General features: G+C 38.8%; 1 protein-coding gene across 5 annotated transcripts; it reads right to left on the bottom strand.

Annotated features, from left to right (window-relative positions):
- Nucleotides 1-209: 209 nt before the first annotated feature.
- LOC133222156 (lysosomal amino acid transporter 1 homolog) lies at nucleotides 210-17996 on the bottom strand. 5 transcript variants are annotated; one of them, XM_061371607.1, is made up of 10 exons: nucleotides 17784-17996; nucleotides 15083-15212; nucleotides 13623-13707; nucleotides 13361-13496; nucleotides 11988-12117; nucleotides 10835-10925; nucleotides 9151-9275; nucleotides 8157-8252; nucleotides 7026-7211; nucleotides 210-1076 (listed from the first exon to the last, which is right to left on the bottom strand). In XM_061371607.1, the coding sequence occupies exons 3-10, from the start codon at nucleotides 13657-13659 to the stop codon at nucleotides 975-977; spliced, it is 903 nt and encodes a 300-aa protein (XP_061227591.1). In that variant the 5' UTR covers nucleotides 13660-13707; nucleotides 15083-15212; nucleotides 17784-17996; the 3' UTR covers nucleotides 210-974. The 5 variants fall into 5 exon arrangements, with proteins under 5 accessions (XP_061227591.1, XP_061227590.1, XP_061227592.1 ...); XM_061371606.1 differs by having other exon boundaries at nucleotides 13361-13707; XM_061371608.1 differs by lacking the exons at nucleotides 15083-15212; nucleotides 17784-17996 and having other exon boundaries at nucleotides 11988-12113; nucleotides 13623-13709.
- Nucleotides 17997-18962: the final 966 nt, after the last annotated feature.

Genomic DNA, 18962 nt, shown 5'->3' with positions numbered 1-18962 from the left:
AAGAAAGACCCCTTTTGTTCACAAACATATCTATTGAAGAGTGAATCATTACATATATATTCAATAAAAAATTAACAAGTTTATTCTTTGAGATTATTTTATTAAAGCTTTCTTCAAACACAACACAGTATTGCAAAAAAAAAAAAAAAAAAGTGATTGCAAGCTACAATCTCCTTAGCTTCTAGGGAGTTTTTTGTTTGTTTTTTAACCTCCATGGTACTTACCTAAACCAGAAGAAAATTCATGGCATACAAAACCATTATATGGGGTATACGATGACATACAGTAATTATAATCCTTGGAACAGACAGGTATTGATGTACATATGCTTTAACTCTTAAAAATAAAATGCACAATGATGCTCTGCAATGAGCTGTACCTGAGACTCCCAGTAACGTACACCAGGATTCCAGTTTTGCATCATTAGCAGATCCTTTGCATTGAAGTCACTCAACGTTTTTTCTTCGGATGCATACAAAACTGAGTACGAATTTAAAAAGGCCAAATTTACCATATAACACACCTGGACTGAGCAGCCTGTAACTACAGGTTGGGTTCAAGGCATGGGATAATCTTATTCATTGGCTTTAAACCAGCCACATGACTGCTAACCATGGTGTACACGTTCATCTAAGAATAAAGTCATCCCACAATACACACTGTATCATGATGTCAAATAAATATTTCTACAGCACTACTGCTGTCACTCTGTATCAGACTTTAGGGAGAAATAGCTAAACTCAGGGAAAAAAATAATTCAGGAAAAAAAAGTATCTAGCCTAAAACAAGACAGTAAATATTAAATATTTTATTATTGGCATATAATTTTCAAATAACTAATGAGAAATTAATGACAAAATAAATAATAATTAGTAATAAATTTGGTCCCTTAGCAACTGCACTCTTAACTGTTTGTCAAAATAATCCAAGAGCAAAATCCAATGAAAAACCCAGGAGCAGAACACAGCCCAACACTAGGCCGTCTCCTCGTTCACCAGCAATGGTTCCACTTCCAGTGTTACTAAACCAGATTCCCTTTCCTTCTGCTGACGATACAGGATGAACTGCAGAGTCACCTGTTATTTTGGGGTAAGGAAGTAATTAACTAGGATACAGAGGTAGCATTTGCAGTACTTGCTTTTAATTAAAACCAAAATAAGCTGTACAGAATAAAAGCAGCCATCCATTTAGCTCTGGCACAGACTCCAAATACCACAGTTCACAGAGGAAAGCTGCATCTAATTCACGTACTTTAGTGTCAGGATTATTTTTATTTAATCCGAACTGCAGAATTTTTGACATTCACATACAACCTCTTCCAAACCCTACTTAATGCCCATTTTCCTACTTCTTTAGGGTGAAAGGTTTAATTAAATTTTACTCCAACACTAGAAAAGGGAACAGAAAAATTCTAACTCAAAACTTCAGTTCCCCCTGGTTATATGGCTCGAATACACATGGTAACATTCTTCACTACCTCATCCTCATGATGCAAGGATCCTAAGCATGAAATTCATTAGCAGAATAGAAGCAAGGTTTGCCTAGGAACAATGTGGAATCAAACATATTGCTCTGTACTACTCTAGCCTTCAGTGGTCTGGGCTAAGAGTGGGCACTGGTAAATGGAGAAGTTATTAAGAAACTTTTCTTAGCAATAGATGAGCAGTGCTTGATAAGAAAACAAAACTTTCACTTCCTGAAAAATTCTAGGCAGTTTGATATTTACAGGCACTGACATGTATACATCACTGCGAGTCAATACTTAATGCAGTTTGCAATACAGATTTGTTTGCAATTAGACATAATTATTTATTTCTACTGTAACACAGACCACTGGAAACACTGCTAATCTAAAATGCATTAACAAATATGTACTTGTCCTGTTTTCTTGATGGCTCCAGCTCTCAAATGAAATTATTGACTTGAGCAATGGACAGATTTCTTACTCTGCAGAATTTTTGTTAGAGAGTTGAGGATTGTTATACTTGAGGCACTGAACCACTTTGTTTTCAGATAGAGATACCATTTTGAGATACAAGGCTATGGTACAATTCTACCCAGCTATGCCCTGAAGTATTCTATTTCTATTTTATTTTATGAAATACTCATAGTATTTTATGGAATAAAGGAATAAATTGATTTGGAAGTGACATGAAATGCAAAGCAGCAAGCAGTCACAAAGGCAAACCAATGCCAGCCAGCAAAGCAGCACTCTCTGCAGGGAAGGTTTATGGCTCCTACCTTTTTTACTCAGTATGGGTACTTTTTTCCTAAAAGACAGAGTGATTTCAGCAGTAGAGTATTCTAATCCTAGCATTACTTGCTATCCAATTTTCTTCATTCAAATTTTAAGAAGGATATTAGCTGAGTAGAAGCAGGTATAGTAGATGAGGTCAAGTACGGAGCCCCCAACATAAGGATCTGCACGAAAGCAGCTTTAAAGGTATGGAGTGGAGACAAAAGTGGCCATCTGTATACCCAGGTACCTTGCACTAAGTCCAGTGTGTAAGTCCAGGTTTTCACAGAGCCTGGATCACAACTACTGCTAGACATAAAATCCCATTTTAAAAATGAATTTGTTTCTCTGGGAGGAATCTGACATAGAGAATTCTACCAGAAACACTTTAGATCAGCTAAAATAACTTGGCTGGTAGACAATAGCTGTGAGAAGTCTGAGGCTAATGTATGTAATTATCTATAAAAATAAGGAGGGGGGAGATAAAAAAAAAAAAGCATTCTGGGAGGCCTGGGTGAATGGAGAGGAAATTCTCTACATCCTAGGCTGAGCCCCAGGAATTATCCCACCTTTTGAAAGCTTTCCAGTGCCCCACCTCTGAGGCTCCCCAGCTAAAGACTAGACAGGATTTCCTTCAGAGACAGAGAGACAGCAGCTCTGCATGCCTTTTTTAGTATTTCTATAGTAATATGTGGGGAACACTTTCTTCTTACAGCTTTGCAAATTACTTTTATAGTATATATAGCTACCACTCAAATTTCCTACTTTTTTCTTGTTTTCTCCTAGGCCTTACTGTACTTGCAGCTGAGCACCTCCTCAAGCCTTAATAGTTGCACTGGTGGAAAAGCAACCTGTGAACTCTGAATCAAACCTGCTGAAAACATACTGTGGGCTCAGGACAAGCCTGCTCTTTAGCACTGCATTATCACTCTTAGCCACTGAGTTGGCAACAGCAACAGAACTTTTAAGGTGGAATAAATTATAAACACAAGTTATGTGAAGCTTATCAAACTGTATTTCTAGAATATGTTTTAGCAGCAGATGTACTCAGATGCTCATATTTTTTTTAAATAAATGCTAAACTGCCAAGACCACTAAATACAGAAACTAACTTGCTGCTCATGTCTGCCTTTTTAGGGGAAACTTTAAGACCTAAGCATGCAGACAGCCCAAAGCAGAGGAGACGACCAAACTGACTTCTCAGAGTAAAGTTTATGACAGCTATGAAGCTAGTACATCAGATTTTTAAACAATTTAATGACAAAATCCAGAACAGTTTTGAGACAGAAGCAGGCATTTATAAGAATGAAGTTGTTTGTTTGGCTGGGAAACTCCTGGCTGCATTGTCAGGTCAGACATGCTCTTTGCACAGTGTAATTAAATTACAAAGTATGATGTTTTGTAGAAGTATATAATGGATTCCAAGTGGTTGCTCTGCAAATCATAAAAGGTGCAAGAGAAGAGTCTGTGTACAACATTTCGGCTCTTGCTGAGTATACTTTGGCTATCTAGTAACAACCTGGCCACACTGAATGAAAAGAAGCACATGTGGAGGATTTGAACACAGCTCTGTGACAACAGGGTGATGTAAAATATAAATAAATAAATAAATGTAAAGGGAAAAAAAAAAAAAAGAGCAAGCAAAATCTTGGTAAAGGGCTTTGTCTGAACTAAGCACAAAGCAGAGCTGTTTGGCTTTGGTAAGAGTAGGGGAGGAAGGAAGCAGGGTGAAAGAGGGTAACAGACCTACAGAAAAGGATCAAGTTTTCTGGAAAAACCCGCACTAGATTCAGTCTCTTAAAAGCTTAGTGATGACTACTGCTACAGGTCTAAGGGCAGAACTACTCATCAACTGATTTCGTATTTTAAAATACATAGTATTGTAAGTGAAATATTAATTAATCACAAAAGAAAGCTCTAATTAAGCCCACAGTCGGCAAACCTGGACCAATTGTCTCTGGCTGGTGATACGCCCTCTTAGGTTCGTTTAAACCCTGAGCTCTGTGGTTTCTTGAGAGGCTCCAAACACCTTCAGCTGCAAAGCGGCAGTTGGAAGGAAACGTTTAGTGGAAAAGAACATGTCCCATTTATAATTCAAATGTGTGATGCTACAAAATGCCTCTTAAAATAAAAAGGAGGACAATTCATACTTTACGAACAATTGGATACTTCCATTATTTATCAAAAATACCTTGCTTATTGTGCAACCAAATAACTTTAACTGTAGACACCAAAGAAACAGGATGACTGTGTTAACGTGTTAAACCAAGGCGAAACAACTCCAGTGTAATCCTGCACTAAATAATGCTGGAGCTGCTGTTCCAGCTGTGATCAGGAGTCCATTTGTTTCTAAAAATAGTCCACACCAGCAGTGTCAGATGGAAGCAAAAGAATACTGCAGCAGACACAGAGTAAGTGAACTCTTAATCCTCGCTTGGACCTTGAAAAATGAGAGTTTATTTTCCATGTAATGAAACTCTGGATACTATCAGGAGTAAAGTCTACTAGAATTAGTCAATTCCTGCAAGTACCCCTCAAAACAGAGACTCTGTTCAGGAGTAAAGTCTACTAGAATTAGTCAATTTCTGCAAGTACCCATCAAAACAGAGACTGTGTTACACAAATAATCAATTATGAAACACTTTCCTCCTAGAAATCATTACTTTTTGATTTAATTCCTCAATTTTTCAAAACCCAGGTGATGCCGTTGTTTTCTAGTCTAACAGGACATATCAGTTTGTTAGATTTTTTTATTTACTTGCTTGGCAAGAGACAGTAATGAAGCTCTCTTTTAAAAAGCATTGACTTCCCTACCTTCAGGGCTTCTCAAAGCAGGAGGTCTGCTTTTGTTTTCTCTTGATTACAAATACTTTATACATTTTCAACTAACACTATATACTTGACTAGATTCCTATAAGCTCCTCAACCTGATTTGAAAGCATCTGTTTTCAATATAACTTAAACTGGAGGACTATTAGCAAGATTGGATTCAGACTCCAATCAAGACAGAACCCAGAAATGAATGTCATGTGGATACTGGCACTGCAATCCTGGGGCAGGGCTCAGACGGGGGGGGGGAGGTTTGTGGCAAATATAAAAGTTCCTTTGCAGAGTACATCATTGAAAGGCATCTGCAAATATGCACATAATGCTCTGTAAGGGTCATCAAGATCAAGTTCTAGGGTTTTTTTGGTAAATAAATACTGGCTGGTTTATGTTTCCAGCTGAGGGCAGAAGAAAGAGTTACTACTTTACTCATGGAACAAAAGGCCTGAGCACTCAAACCAGCCACACAGGCCAGCAACCCTGAATCTCTACAGTCTGCTCATGCAGAAGAATCTGCACTAGTTCCTAAAAGATAAAACTACAATTTATTTCAGAAAGGACCATGGGCCACAGTTCAGTCTTACCAGTGCAGTGGAATATTGTGTTCCCACAATGCAGAACGTTTTACTGAAGTGCCCACTTAAATCGCCATGGCTGGAGATACAAAAAACACAGATGGCTATTCTGAATGACAGTGTAATTTAACAGTCCATTTGAACGCCGAGGTCGGCTGTTGCATCGCTAGTCTGATTGGAGTGGCTTATGAAATTACTTTAATCAGAAGGACAAAACTGATGCCTGGGAATCATAACTTCTGGAACTGTTCCAGGTAAATCTGGTAAAGAAACTCCTTTTAATATGGAACGTATTAAGATAATACGCTTCAGTATGGTCCTGAAACCACTCTTCATTTTACTCTGTTTTATACTTTGAGTTCATGGACCTATGCTTTCAGATGGTTTCAGAAAACCAAGATGTTTTCAGACACAAACCTAAATCCCTTACTTTAGGAAAAATCAGAAAATCTCCTCTTTATCTTCTTTTAAAGTAAATACAAGCTATAGTAACAGAACAGGTGGCTCTAAACCTATAGCGAATAGTAAGACCAAGTACCACCACATTACTATTCACTAGGCTTTTAAAGCAAAAGTACACTAATTACTCTAAACATTTTGCTTTTAATTTCTTGATCACAAAATGTTAACACTTAATCTACAGAAAGCATGACTAACAATAACTGATATACTGTGGGCATCTCATGTATGTCTCCTGAATAGAAGAATAAAAAATTGTAGTGTTTTAAGTTTGCTCAGGACTTTCAAAAAACTCACATACTAGTCTAGATAAGCAAGTAGTTGATTAGCCCTCAGTATGACTCTGTGAGCATAGCCGCTGTTTTCAGAGGCACTCAGTGTTTCAACACACCTGATTTTGCCCCAATCATGCAGTTAAGGGGTAGTTGCAGCATTTCTCTGTTAAGTGCTATTTTCTGAAACTAAGCTTGCCAAAACCTCATTCTTTATCTCTGACATTAATGCAATCTTGCAATAACACAATTTTACCAAATTCTCAAAGCTCTAATTCTGCATTTGCATTTAACAAGAAGCAGGTTTGGTTTTGGTTTACTTGTCTGTTTTGTTGTTGTTTTGTGTTTTGTTTGTTTGGGTTTTTTTTTTTAATCAGAGAGCAAACCTAAGAAAAACAGTAGCACAATGTGCAACCTCCCCCCACAACTTTTAGTACACTACACATTGGCTACAAGATATAAATTAACCTGTGCAATGTACCCATAAAGGAGAAATATCATTATAAAAAGCATACAAATTATTGTTTAGAAAGATTTTATGATCAGGTTAGAATTATAGAAAAAAGATTGATTTTGAAACAAAACCCCACTTACTTTCTTATGTACTTATTAACAAGCCTATATTGAGAAACTTTAGGTATAACATGAAAAGGATACAAAAATGTCTAGAAACAAAACTCCAAAGCTTCCAATAAGCCATGGAAGATGGTGTAAGAAGTAGAGGGCCTGGAAGGCTTTGGCAGCTGGCATCCTTAAAACAAGGCTCAGTCCATAGGTACAGTTTCCCATCATGGCTAACGCAAACAGCAAGTAAGAGGTGCCTTCTGTCGATCTTCTTCGGAACTAAATACAAGGAAGTTTTTACAAACACAAATTTTAAAACCTGTATCACAGTAGCCAATTAGAGATAATTTGGCATTCTGTCCCCTAACACATCCAAAGACTTTCAGTCATTCTTGTCCATCTCTTCTGGGGCTCTGAATCATCCAAACTTAGTAGTTTCAGCACATATCTCTGAAAACTACAGTTGTTACAGTACTTAGAACCAGCTCTGACTAATGTGATTTTTATGTAAGTGTAAAGCAGCAAGGATAATCTGATTCCAAATTATATTTAGCTCTTAAAAACTCTGTTGGTCTATTCAGTCAGCTTAATAGACCTTTTTGAAAATATTGTGGCATTGCAGCTGTGAAGGAAAAGGTAAAAGGGGAAGATGAATAGGCTAGGAAATGAACTAATATTTCTATAAACAATTAAAATGCCTGCATAGAACTGACAGTGTAAAAACTTCTGGTCTTTTTTGTGTTTGTTTCTGGTTTTTAGTACGCTGATAACAAAGAGGTTGTGAAAAAAAAAAAAGTCAGTCAGTAATGGTATCTTTTTTGAAAAGGGGCCAAAATTCTAAACTAATTTTGTGCTAATTCTAACTTTTGATCCCATGGGTCATTACTTAAGGTAGACTGGTTTGAAGAAAGAAAAGGGGAAATATCACTTGCTCACGACAACAATCACACACACTGTTTCTGCTCATATCTGATAAACTCAGCTGTAAATACTTCATTTCCTCTTCCCATCCTCTTCCTCAAATCAATTCTCTTCCATCTAAAACCAGTGTTTTCCTAAAATTCTCACTATCCTCTGAATGGGAGAACCCCCTCCCCCCTTTTTATTTTTTTTTTAATCATTTTAGAGTTCAAGCAGGCTCACTGTTATGGAGAATCCAACACCTAAAGCAACAGAGAGTATCCTGTAAAATATACATGCGTACTTAGCCAAAAACCTACTTACATTTTTATACAGCTGAGGAAATCTACTTCCCAAGTAAAACACGCAGGATACATAGCCACAAATGAAGCCTGACATTTCAATCATACCAAGAGAGTTCTGAAAAAGAAAGGTACATATATTTTGGCAAGAATGTTTTCAGGCATTTCAGAGGATTAAACTGAGAGTCCACTGGCTGATTTTCTGGATAGAACTCCTTTCAAACCAGTTCAGGGCTGCTCTTCAAATGACCATAGAGGGCTAGAAAGGGTTTAATCTTTATCTGCAACAATGCAAACTGCTGTGTTGTAGCCATGACTGAGATCAAAACTAGTGCCAGGCTTTAGGATACGACACTAATATCAATCCAGTCCTCCTGCTAAAAAAGCTTGGGCACAATAACTCAAACCAAAACTAAGAACTGCAGCTAGGGCCACTAAAAAAATGAATCATCCTGTCTGGAGAAAGCAGAATACTCATTTTCACAGTTTAACAGCTCTTAGTTTTTTCACTCTAGCTGTGTTTTGAAAATAAACTGCTTCCCTGCTGGGCAATGTTGCTGGATTACAATTATTTTACTGGCATTAGTATAAAGGCCATCAAATTGCTACAACAGCCTGTGAACTTTCCTACTGAACTGACAGCAGCAGCAGGTACAATTGTAATTTTCCAATTCTATTGATTTCACTCATGGCTGTGTAGTCTCTGTATGGATGTCCACAGTATTTAATACAAGCAGAAACCCAACACGTATACAAGTTACTTTGCAGAGTGGCACATCCTAATGAGCCAAGGGACAGCATAAGTTTGAAACACAGTTTGAAAAAAGAAGCAGTTTTATAACTTTTTTATTTTGGGATGCATGGTCCAAAGTTAAAACATCCACATAATGCCACAGCTATGATTTCTGAAGCATTGTTAAAAATGTCATCCAAATTTCTTTAAAGCTTACAGTACACAATCTTTTCAAGACACTTGGGTGGGAATTTTTTTGGAATGGAAGCAGGTAAGAACTTACATGACTTCTTTCGATTACTCCACTCTGGTCTTGGTTTCTTAGTAATAGCTGACAGAGTAAAATAACACACAGTGCTATACACACCATGATCCAGGTTATACAGAAATTCTTCAGGCTTTTGCTGCCTAGAATGACATACAAACAAATTAGCTGAAAAATAACATCTGCTGTTAATTTGAGGTTACTTTTTGTTTGCAATAAATATGTAAATGTAAAGGTACAGTTTCATGTATCTTTTTCTTGGCAGTAATTAAGTTCACCTCTTTCTTCTGGGCTCTGTGCCCACTCCTGCTCACTATCATAGTTGTGCTGTGTCTTTGTGCAATAACTGAGGGTAGAAGTGCAGGAACAGGAGGGGAGCTCCTTCAGTGTGCATTGCTACTGCGAGAACATTTTCATACAGCGCTGTGGTGGACCAGTCTCCACGTCTATAGTCAGCTAGATAACAAGCCTTACCAGGACCCACATACTCAAATACAGACTTCATACAGCAAGTCTCCATAGACAAGACAGCCTGAAACTGGCAGACAACCATACAAAACTCTGGAGCTACAGTACCTTCCATATCTGTAAGATGCTAGTAAACTCCTGTGATCACTGTTACCAGTGGAACAAACTGCTTATGGCATTAGTAAGCCTGCCCTAAAGACCTGTAGCCTAAATAGGATTCTGTGAAATAACACAGACTTAGTCCTGCTGTTCCACAGGCTGTACTTTGAGCTGCAAAACTGACCAAATTGCTAAGGTAGGCACTCCAGAACTGGGTACTCAAAAGTTATTTTTCAGCTTTAAGCAAAACCTCTACAGCTATGCAAACCATTGAGCTGAAACAGGCGCTGGCAGTTAAAATGCACAAAACCTTGTGTTTGTTTTCAAGAGTAGGCAGCAGGAAGGAAGGATCTTCAACATTGACCTATATCCAGGTTTATTATCAGTTCCACATTGAATGAATCTGCTTTATCCCTGTTTAGTCTGCTAGGCAGGCATCTGCTTTACTTCAGCTTTTTGTTACCTCTGATGCACCATGGATTTTCTTCGATACTTTTTAGACTGATGAGTTAATGTTTTTGATTTGATACAATGTGAACAGAGCTTTCTGTCTTCCATTTCAGTCAAAACAGTAGCCCATTGGTAGGCTGAATGCTACAACTATTGCCAGGATTTTAGGAAGCACAACTCAAGTCTTAATTTCATTCCCCTTGAATGTTTTTTAACCATATGTATGGAAACAGAACACAAGAAGATGTCAATATATTTTATTCTAAAAGCAAATAAAGTCCGTTTCAATCAACATGGAGGAAACTACCTGAACCACGCAAAAAAAAATAACGCTTTCAACTTACACATAAATAGCTGTAAGTAGATAGTAAAAACATGGAGTAAGTTAAAACATGGGGCCAGGTTCCCCAAAACTATTGTATTTTTTTATGTCTATGTAAACTGAAAGTACTACATTAAAAATATTTACAGATACTACGTGGTAAGAAAAGAGAAAATCACAGGGCAGGATTTTCAAAAAGACCTGAGAAAACTGGAAGCAATGGGCCTAACAACTTCAACCAGAATTTGTGCACTCTATTTTTTGATCCCTCTGAAAAAAAAAAATATTCAAACACTGTAGAAAATATTAAAGCAAAGAGTGTGCTACATTATGGAAAACATTTTAATTGTTGAAAAAACTTACATTTTTTCATTTCCTGATTCTTGAGCTTATAGTAGACAAATTGTGAAATCATAATTATATCCATGTTAACATAAAAAATGGCAGTGACAATCTGAAAGATAAGATCCATTTGTTTCTTCAGTATACAAATAGTAGATCAAAACACATTAATGTAATGTATGGAAATTTTGCTTCGTAATCATAATGTGAATGACAAATAACAAAGTACTGCCAAAAAAGAAAGTAAGTTTCCTGTACAAAACAAGTTGGAGCACAGCAGATGAACGCAGTGTAAACCTTATGCAACACAGTTGCAAAAGTTGGTAATTTTCCAGGATGCACAGCACAAATTCCTACCTGGGCAGATTTATAAATCCTTCCTCTCCAAAAGTTTAAGTCTGCTCCACCTAGTTTCCCCAGCATTTCAGAAGCTACTAATTCTACTCAGTGCCTCTATTGCAGTAAGACAAAATTACACTTTCTCTTCACCTTTTCATAATGGGGAGATGGAACGCTTAACATCACGCATTAGCTTGTAAAAAAGAAGACAACTCTATCCATGCTTGGGGTCCATTTCCAGCTTGTGAAAACTTCTGCAGGTGGCTGACACAAAGCCCTTTCTCTTTTAATTAACAGTCAAAAAAAAAGAACTGCAGATAGTCTCAGGCACAATGTATTGCTGAAAATGACTGTTTCTTTTGGAGAAACCCTCCTTTTAGTGAAGAAAATGTATTTTCAATATTTGAACTAGTATTTCCCTGTTAATAAACAGCTTTCTTAAAATAAATAAAAAGACAAGAGGAAGTGTAAAGAGTAGCTGCCCCAAACCAGTTAAACAACACAACAGCCTTCCAGGCTCTTCCAGCCCTATGTACTCTACAAGCTTATTTTGATGCTGAAGCTCAAAAGAAAATTCCCCACTTCATTCATCACTGAGTAACTCCTAGGAAGTCTCTTTGGATGTTAATTACATGTGAAATGGTTCCTATAAAGCATAACAGTTTCAATGTAAATATTTAGAAAATTATGACCTGTTTTGCAAATCACAGTGAACAGAATACAGAACTATTTTCTTTCCCGGTATCCACTTCACTGTGCAAGATTAAGTTATCTCAGAGTTTAAGGAGATGGTTTGAAAAGGATAAGTCAAAAAGTATGAATACTGACAAATTACCTGAATTGGCAGCTGATTTGTTAAATAGCAGCCTATGAAGTTCGTAATATCTCCAGCTATCCAACCCAGCAGAAAGCCCAAAGACAGCGCTTGATCCACTCTTCCATTCTGATAGGCAACGTAAACCTGACTGGCACAAATTCCAGAAGTAATTGCAATAACCAAAAAATGTTTAATAAGTTCAGAAGTATATTTTTCAAAATCTGAATAAAGAAAAATTAAAACTCTAGCCCCAAGAGACCTATCACAGCAATACTCCACTTACCTTTGAAGAACTTAGTATCGCTATAGTTCACCATTCCTAACATAAAAAAAGACTCAAATCACAACCTTATTACTGCTTGCATGAGCTCGGTTTTAATGGTATTAAAACACCATTTTCTGGTCCCCAGAACCATGTTCCAGAATGCCCCAGAACCATTTTATATTTGCCTGCTGTAGATACCAGCCTTTAAGATACTGAAATAAGAAAATCCACTGTTATTTAACAGAGAAGGGCTAAGAATGAACAAAGCTGCTAAAAGAGCAGCTAAGTAAGCTAGATTTAGCTTATGTCTCTAAATTGGAAAATTGTTATTCAGAATCGCAACAGGGACTATGAAGCAATCCCAGACATGAGTCCATTAGACATACCTTGATGAATTTCATGCTAATATGACAGTTTTAATGTAAAGTTCCTTTCCAACTCATATTTCAACTAATATTTCTGAAGCTAAACAGCTTACTAAGACTGGTTTTATTTTGCTTCATTTCCATAGCCCTTTTACTAGTTCAGTAAATTATATTCCCCTTATGGGGACAGACTTTGGAGTCAATCCCATTTTGTTTCAGGCATTTTCACCTGCTGGGAACATTTCTACTTTTCCTTTGTCATCTCCTCCCTACATGTTTGAAACCCGAACCCAGTGCCAGCAACCAAACAGCAGCTGATTTAGCACTACCAAAGTGTTAACTCATGTATCACTTCTGACCTTTTCCCAGGCCAAATTTACTCAGCAGGAGCCAGCACAATAGTTTTGGTGACATAGTATATGGTCTGAATGAACACTAAGCCAGCTCCCACTGCAAGCATGCCTGCACATGCACACATATCTCAGGATGGCAAAGATAAGAGAGGTGATTTATTCTCATTTGCTCTAAGTGGCAGAGATTAGTGTCAAGTCAGTACACCAGAACAGCACATCAAGCTCATTTGTCAGCCACCAAATATTTTTGCAAACATGAACAACATGTTTCTCTGGCGTATTATATCTGTATTATGCAGATAGAGAAACATACCCAAGATAAAATGAAAAAAATGCAGCTTTTGAAAAAGGCTGCAGGCAAGATTACTCATGTTTGAATCTGAGGACTGCTTAAGACTTTAAACTTACGGTAGTGCAGCAAACAGAAAACAGACAATGGAAATCAGCCCTATGACAACGCTCCAATACTCCCACGCATTCTCGACACATTCTTCCAGGAGATGCCAAATCCATGGTGTTCCATTTATGCACAGTCTCCTATCCTCTATTGAGGAGATATTGAAAGCATGGGTATTCAGCTGAGAAGCCATCATTCCTGGACCACGATTTGATGTCACAAGTTTATTTCTGCCTCCTTTTCTACCCCATGCAAATCCGCAAATCTGTTTACCAATGCTGATTATCCTCTGTGAAAAAGACCTCTGCATCCAGACGGATGCTTGATATCACTGTTATTTCCAATCTCATAAACGAACCTGCCAAATTCAAAGAAATAAACATAGCTAGTGTGAATAAGACATTAACTGTACAAAGCTTGCTTACATTTATTGCTTACAGAAGAGAAGTTAGTCTTCCAAGAAAGAAAAATACTTCATAGCCCATAACACTCATTAGCTGTTCACAAATCTGCAACACTCCAGATTTATACACTATAGCATTTTAGTCTGAGGTTGTGTTAGACTGAGACCATCAGTTACACTTAGGTGCCAGCAATTTGCCCGAGTGTAAAGTAAACCAAGCAATTTATTTACACTTATGATCAAAAGTCTGATTTTCATGCCCAATGTAATGCCAGTAAGTTAACAGTACTTTCTTAAATGGTACTAGCCCAGATTCTGAATACTCCACTCATATGTAGGAAACACAAATACAGTGTTGTTTTCTATGCAACTGATTTCAGGATAATGTTAAAAAAAAAGAAGTAATTTATGACTCAAGATTCCAGACTAGCATTAATGTCTACTTGAATCTAACTGGCCCATCAGACTAACAACTGATTCAACATAGTGTCAAGAAGTTTGCCTTAACACTAATATGAAGAAAGACTGAAAGCATGAGAAACTTGCAGAAGGCAAATGTAGAGCAATCCTGCCCCCAAAATCCCCAGAATGAAACATAATAGTATAATGTGGCTTAAATTTTGAAGCAACAGAGGAGTAGGTTTGACCTTCAAAAATATTTTCTTGTAACCAATTATATAATTCTGGATATTTTTTGTTCTGCTGAAATATCCATCCTATTTGAAATGTTAATGTTTACTTAGAAGGCTAACCACTAAAAAACTGAAGAAAATCTTAACAAAAATGTGTAATTATTAACTACCATTCATTGAAACTGCCTCCTGACAAAAAATAGCTGGTATCCTACTCATTTTGATGATAACTTAATTCCTCTGAAGGTCAGTAATTCCTTATACAGAGGAATCTAACAATAAAATACCCAACAAAATAATTACTATGCTAGTGGGTTCATCTGTTTAGTATTTAAAAGCAGATGTAGAACCAGTAACAAGAAAGAAAACGGCTAAGACCATTTGGAACACCTCAGATGCATGGAGAAGTTGAAAACCAGGAAGAGATAATACTGAGCTATAAGAGTAACCCTCTATACCAGAATAATATTACTCAGTATTTCACAGACAGCAGTCCCTAAAGGCCTGATGTTTGTGGCTGGGATTTTTGATGTTCTTCACTCACAGGGGGACAGGTCTTGGAAGGGCTGACAATGTACCCTTTCACAATGCAACAGTCTGGAGCCACCCTCATTATGCATTACACTGTATCAAATCCCAGTAAAGGTTCACAAAGTTTGTTTTTATAGCACATCATTCAGTGCAAAGTTAGGACTCACTTTTCTATTCATTGAGAAACCTGCTTTTTCTTTTCATGAGACTTCAGGTATCTGCAGTGTTAACTGGAGTGAATTTTCTGCAGAAATTGGCTGCCTCTCAGGAGAACTGTCATCATTGGACCTAAACCAGCTGAACAACAAAAAAAGAACATTTATTCATACACTAAGAATTCACCTTAGCCTGTTAGATATAGTCAGCTTAGACTTGCGAAGTTATGAGACTTTGTAGCCATCTTGGAAAATAATTATTAAAACTAAAAAAAAAAGTTTTAAGCGATGTTTCAGTTAAACTTTCCCACTCTGGTACTCTGCAGCAGAGCAGGGTTTTACTACCTGCTAAATAGGGAGAAACACCAAAGCATACCTACTACTTAGGAGGCAGGTTTGAGGCATGAATTTTCAATCATTCATAAATATTGTAAAAAAAAAACCCTTATACATTTCATTAAACTTCATCCTAAAATGCACATTTCAAGATAAGCAAAACATGTCAGATTAAAAAAAAAAAAAAAAGACTGAACATGGGTATTTTAAACTCATGTCTGAAAACTCAGGTTTAACCTGGTATGTAAAACCACGTCTGAATATCAGAACTGCTGCTGGACTCACATGCAGAAGTTCTCTTGTAAGGTTAAGGACTATGTGGCAGCAAGTCCAACCACGGCAGTTCAGGCTCGACCACGTGATCTTCTGCTATTCCCCGCTCCAAACCCCTGCAGCTATTATGGAAAACCAAACAGTTTAAAAAGCGGTAGGAATTAGACAGGCCACTTACACTTCCCAGATGACTGAAGACTTGAGCTTTGGCCTCCTGCCACACAACGCACTTAACACATTTAAAGCATGTGGGTATTCTTGGGTTGTTATTACTTAACATTTACACAGCAGAATAATGTTAATGTTGCCAGTCCTTGTGAATGTATTCTTAAGCTTACAATAATTGCTACTTTTCTTAAAACCCCAGCAAAATACTCTTTCCCGTTAAGTGCCCAATATCAGCATTCCACCAGTGGCCAGAACTGGATGCCATCAACTAAATGTATAAACCTGAACTTCTCCTGCCATTGCTGGGAAGGCAATAGGCAATGGTGTCAGCAATTGATATTCAGCTATTCTCACACCTGGACTGGCTGCACCATATTCGGATGTATCTTTCACCAAATAAACTGTCTTCTGTCCTTGAAGTATTTCATACATACATTTTTAGCTTAAAAAAATAAAGGTGTTTGAATTAGACCAATACAGATGCTTCTCTCTTCCAATATCTACATTCTTGCACAGAGATTTGATTTTTTCCTCAACATTTAAAAATAAAGCCTTTCGTTTTTCTTTTCTTGCATTAAGTGCTTTCCAACTGAAAAGAGGATAAGGAGACTGCGATGACACTTTTTCCTATAGTATTTATGTTGCCAATGACAAGGAGATAAAATAATACTGAACAATGATTTACGTTCCTATAACTTGCCTGTAACCTCATGTTCTGTCTTCGAGTATTGCCCGAATACTAGTTACTACTGTTTGGAAAAGTTACAGTAAGGCTATTATTTTCACAGAACAGTTAACTTGGAACCTTGACATCATACCTTTCTGAAAAGGTTTAGTGTTTGCCTAGCTAGAAATAAACTGTTATGGTCCAAGATATTTAGTAATAAAGAATTAGGAGCTTGAGACCCCTGTTTGGACACTTTTTCTTATTTTAATACCTTATTCTGGAGTAAAAACATGCAAACACAAATAGTCAATGGTTTATAAATGAAATCCACTTCACTAAGAATAGCTTCACAGTGCAAGTGAGGAAGAGGAAGCTTTCCCTGGAACTTGGGAGACTTGCCACAGTCTCTGCTTCTCCAGTGGCCAAGTTGCTGTGCACATCCATGAGTCCTGGCTGCTGCCTTCTGCATGTCAAGTATGAGACATTGCTAGTAATGTGTAAAGATGTCAGATATGTGTGTTGGGCAGATTTGCAAGTTCTTTAAATAGCAGCTAATAACAGCTTGAAATCCAAAAGATGTTCAGTTGTATAGTATTTATAATTTCATTATCCCTGGTGAAAAGAAAAACTGGAGCTAAGCTAAGGAATAATTCAGGGCTTCCTCAAACACCAATATTAACTAAATCATTGTATTTTGTCTCTGGCTATTCTCTAAACACATTTTTACACAAATCCTGATTGTGAATGATGATAAGATCTGATGAGAAAGCAAGACCAAATTTTACCCAGAAGCCTAGCCCTGTTATCGCAGATTATTTCCAACTTAGATGAAAAAAAACCAACAACAACAACAACAACAAAAATCCCACAACACTAAACAAACAAACAAACCACAAAACAACAAAATATAAGGAAGCGCCTTTCTTCAGGACAGTCTGGACGGGATCGCATCCCTGAAACCCCTGGGCACCATCCCTCGCGAGAAGGATGGTCCATGGGCAGCAGCTGCTTGCGGCCTTGCAGATCTCGGGTGCTACCCGGGCCTGGCCCTCGCACTGTGACAGCAATCGGTCCTCAGGGGAGAAACGGGAATGGGGGAGGCAACGTTAAAGGAATAATAATGAAGAACGGCTTTAAAAAAGGGCGGCGGCTCTACAGCCCCACGCACATGGCAAAGCGAGTTTGAGCGGAGCGGGGTCGGCCCCGGCGGACCGGACCTGACCTGTCTGGGGAGGCGAGGACGCGCACCCGAGCGGGGCAGGCACCGACCTGGCGAGAGCTCCGGGGGCTGCTGCTCCGGGGATCCGACTGCACTGGGCGCCGCACACCTCTACCCCGCGCCGCCGCTAACGGAGGGCAGTTTCTCCCCACTGAAGACCCCGCGGACAGGGATGGGGTTACGCTCCCGCGGACAGGGGCCGCCGACCTGCCCCGCAGCGCCCCAGCAGTCCCGGCGGCTGCCCAGCCGAGGAGGGGAGGCGGGAGAGAAGGCTGGGCCGCCCGCCCCTTCCCTTCCTTTTGCTTTGCTTTGCTTTCCTCTTCCCCCTCTGGTCCCCGCCGCAACCACGAGCCGCCGCAGCAGCGGGGCCCGGGCGCCCTCTGCGGGCGGACCGTGGAGCCAGCCCTCAGTGCTACGGAGCAGCCGTGCAACTTGAGAGCCCCGGTCCCGGTCGCCCTGGGAACGAGGGACGGCGCTGGTTTGATGTGAGGAAACGGAGGGTGAAGTGGGCTGCGGAGCAAGCACACAGGTGTGCTGCTGCTACGGCAGAACGTGGTCGATGTTCTTCTGCCTCGACGGTGAGAGGCTGGGGGAGGTACCAGAGCCCTGCACAGAGAAAGGTGCTTGGAGTGGCACCGGCAGGGTGCAAATAGCTACAGTATTTTTAACACCTAGGCAGTTACGTCAGTGGTGCTGCCTTTCTTCATACAAAAACATCGCTTTCGAGCCTATGTAATGCACACATGCCAAACAGCTACTGCGAGAAACAGAGAAGCGAGGGCTTTTGTGTGAAGAGGCCCGTGGCCATTTGTTTACCTCAAGTGACGCCAACATGCTCTTCTTCCCAAAGCCTGTGTTCCACTCTGGCTGCCTCTTAAACCCCATGGTGACGTTGCCACTACAGAAGTAGTGCCTAGTTGCGGGGCCTCAGCAGCTCTTAAATGCTTCCTTTTAACTTCAATGGTAATGGCAGTTAGTGATCTGCTATACAAAGAAGTCTAACAAACAATCCTAGGGTCTTTGTAGGGTATGTACATTAGGAACATGAATATTTTAGAATATTTTGATGGGAAGTAATATTGCATAATTTACTGAATTTTTAATATAATTTTACTTTTTGTTTTCATACAGGCTCATCATTGCTGTAGTTACTCCAGCAGAGGTAATTAACACAGGATTGGGAGAATGATTAGAAGAGGGCTCCAGGTAACTGCATTGTTCTAGTTTAA

This window comes from Neopsephotus bourkii, unplaced genomic scaffold, assembly GCF_033783945.1.
Source record: "Neopsephotus bourkii isolate Nb327-2 ecotype Australia unplaced genomic scaffold, CSIRO-AGI_Nbou_v1 NB_1574, whole genome shotgun sequence".
In the NCBI taxonomy this organism is placed as follows: Eukaryota; Metazoa; Chordata; class Aves; order Psittaciformes; family Psittacidae; genus Neopsephotus; species Neopsephotus bourkii.
Note: the sequence above shows the minus strand (reverse complement) of the source record. Positions and strands in the feature narration are given on the sequence as shown.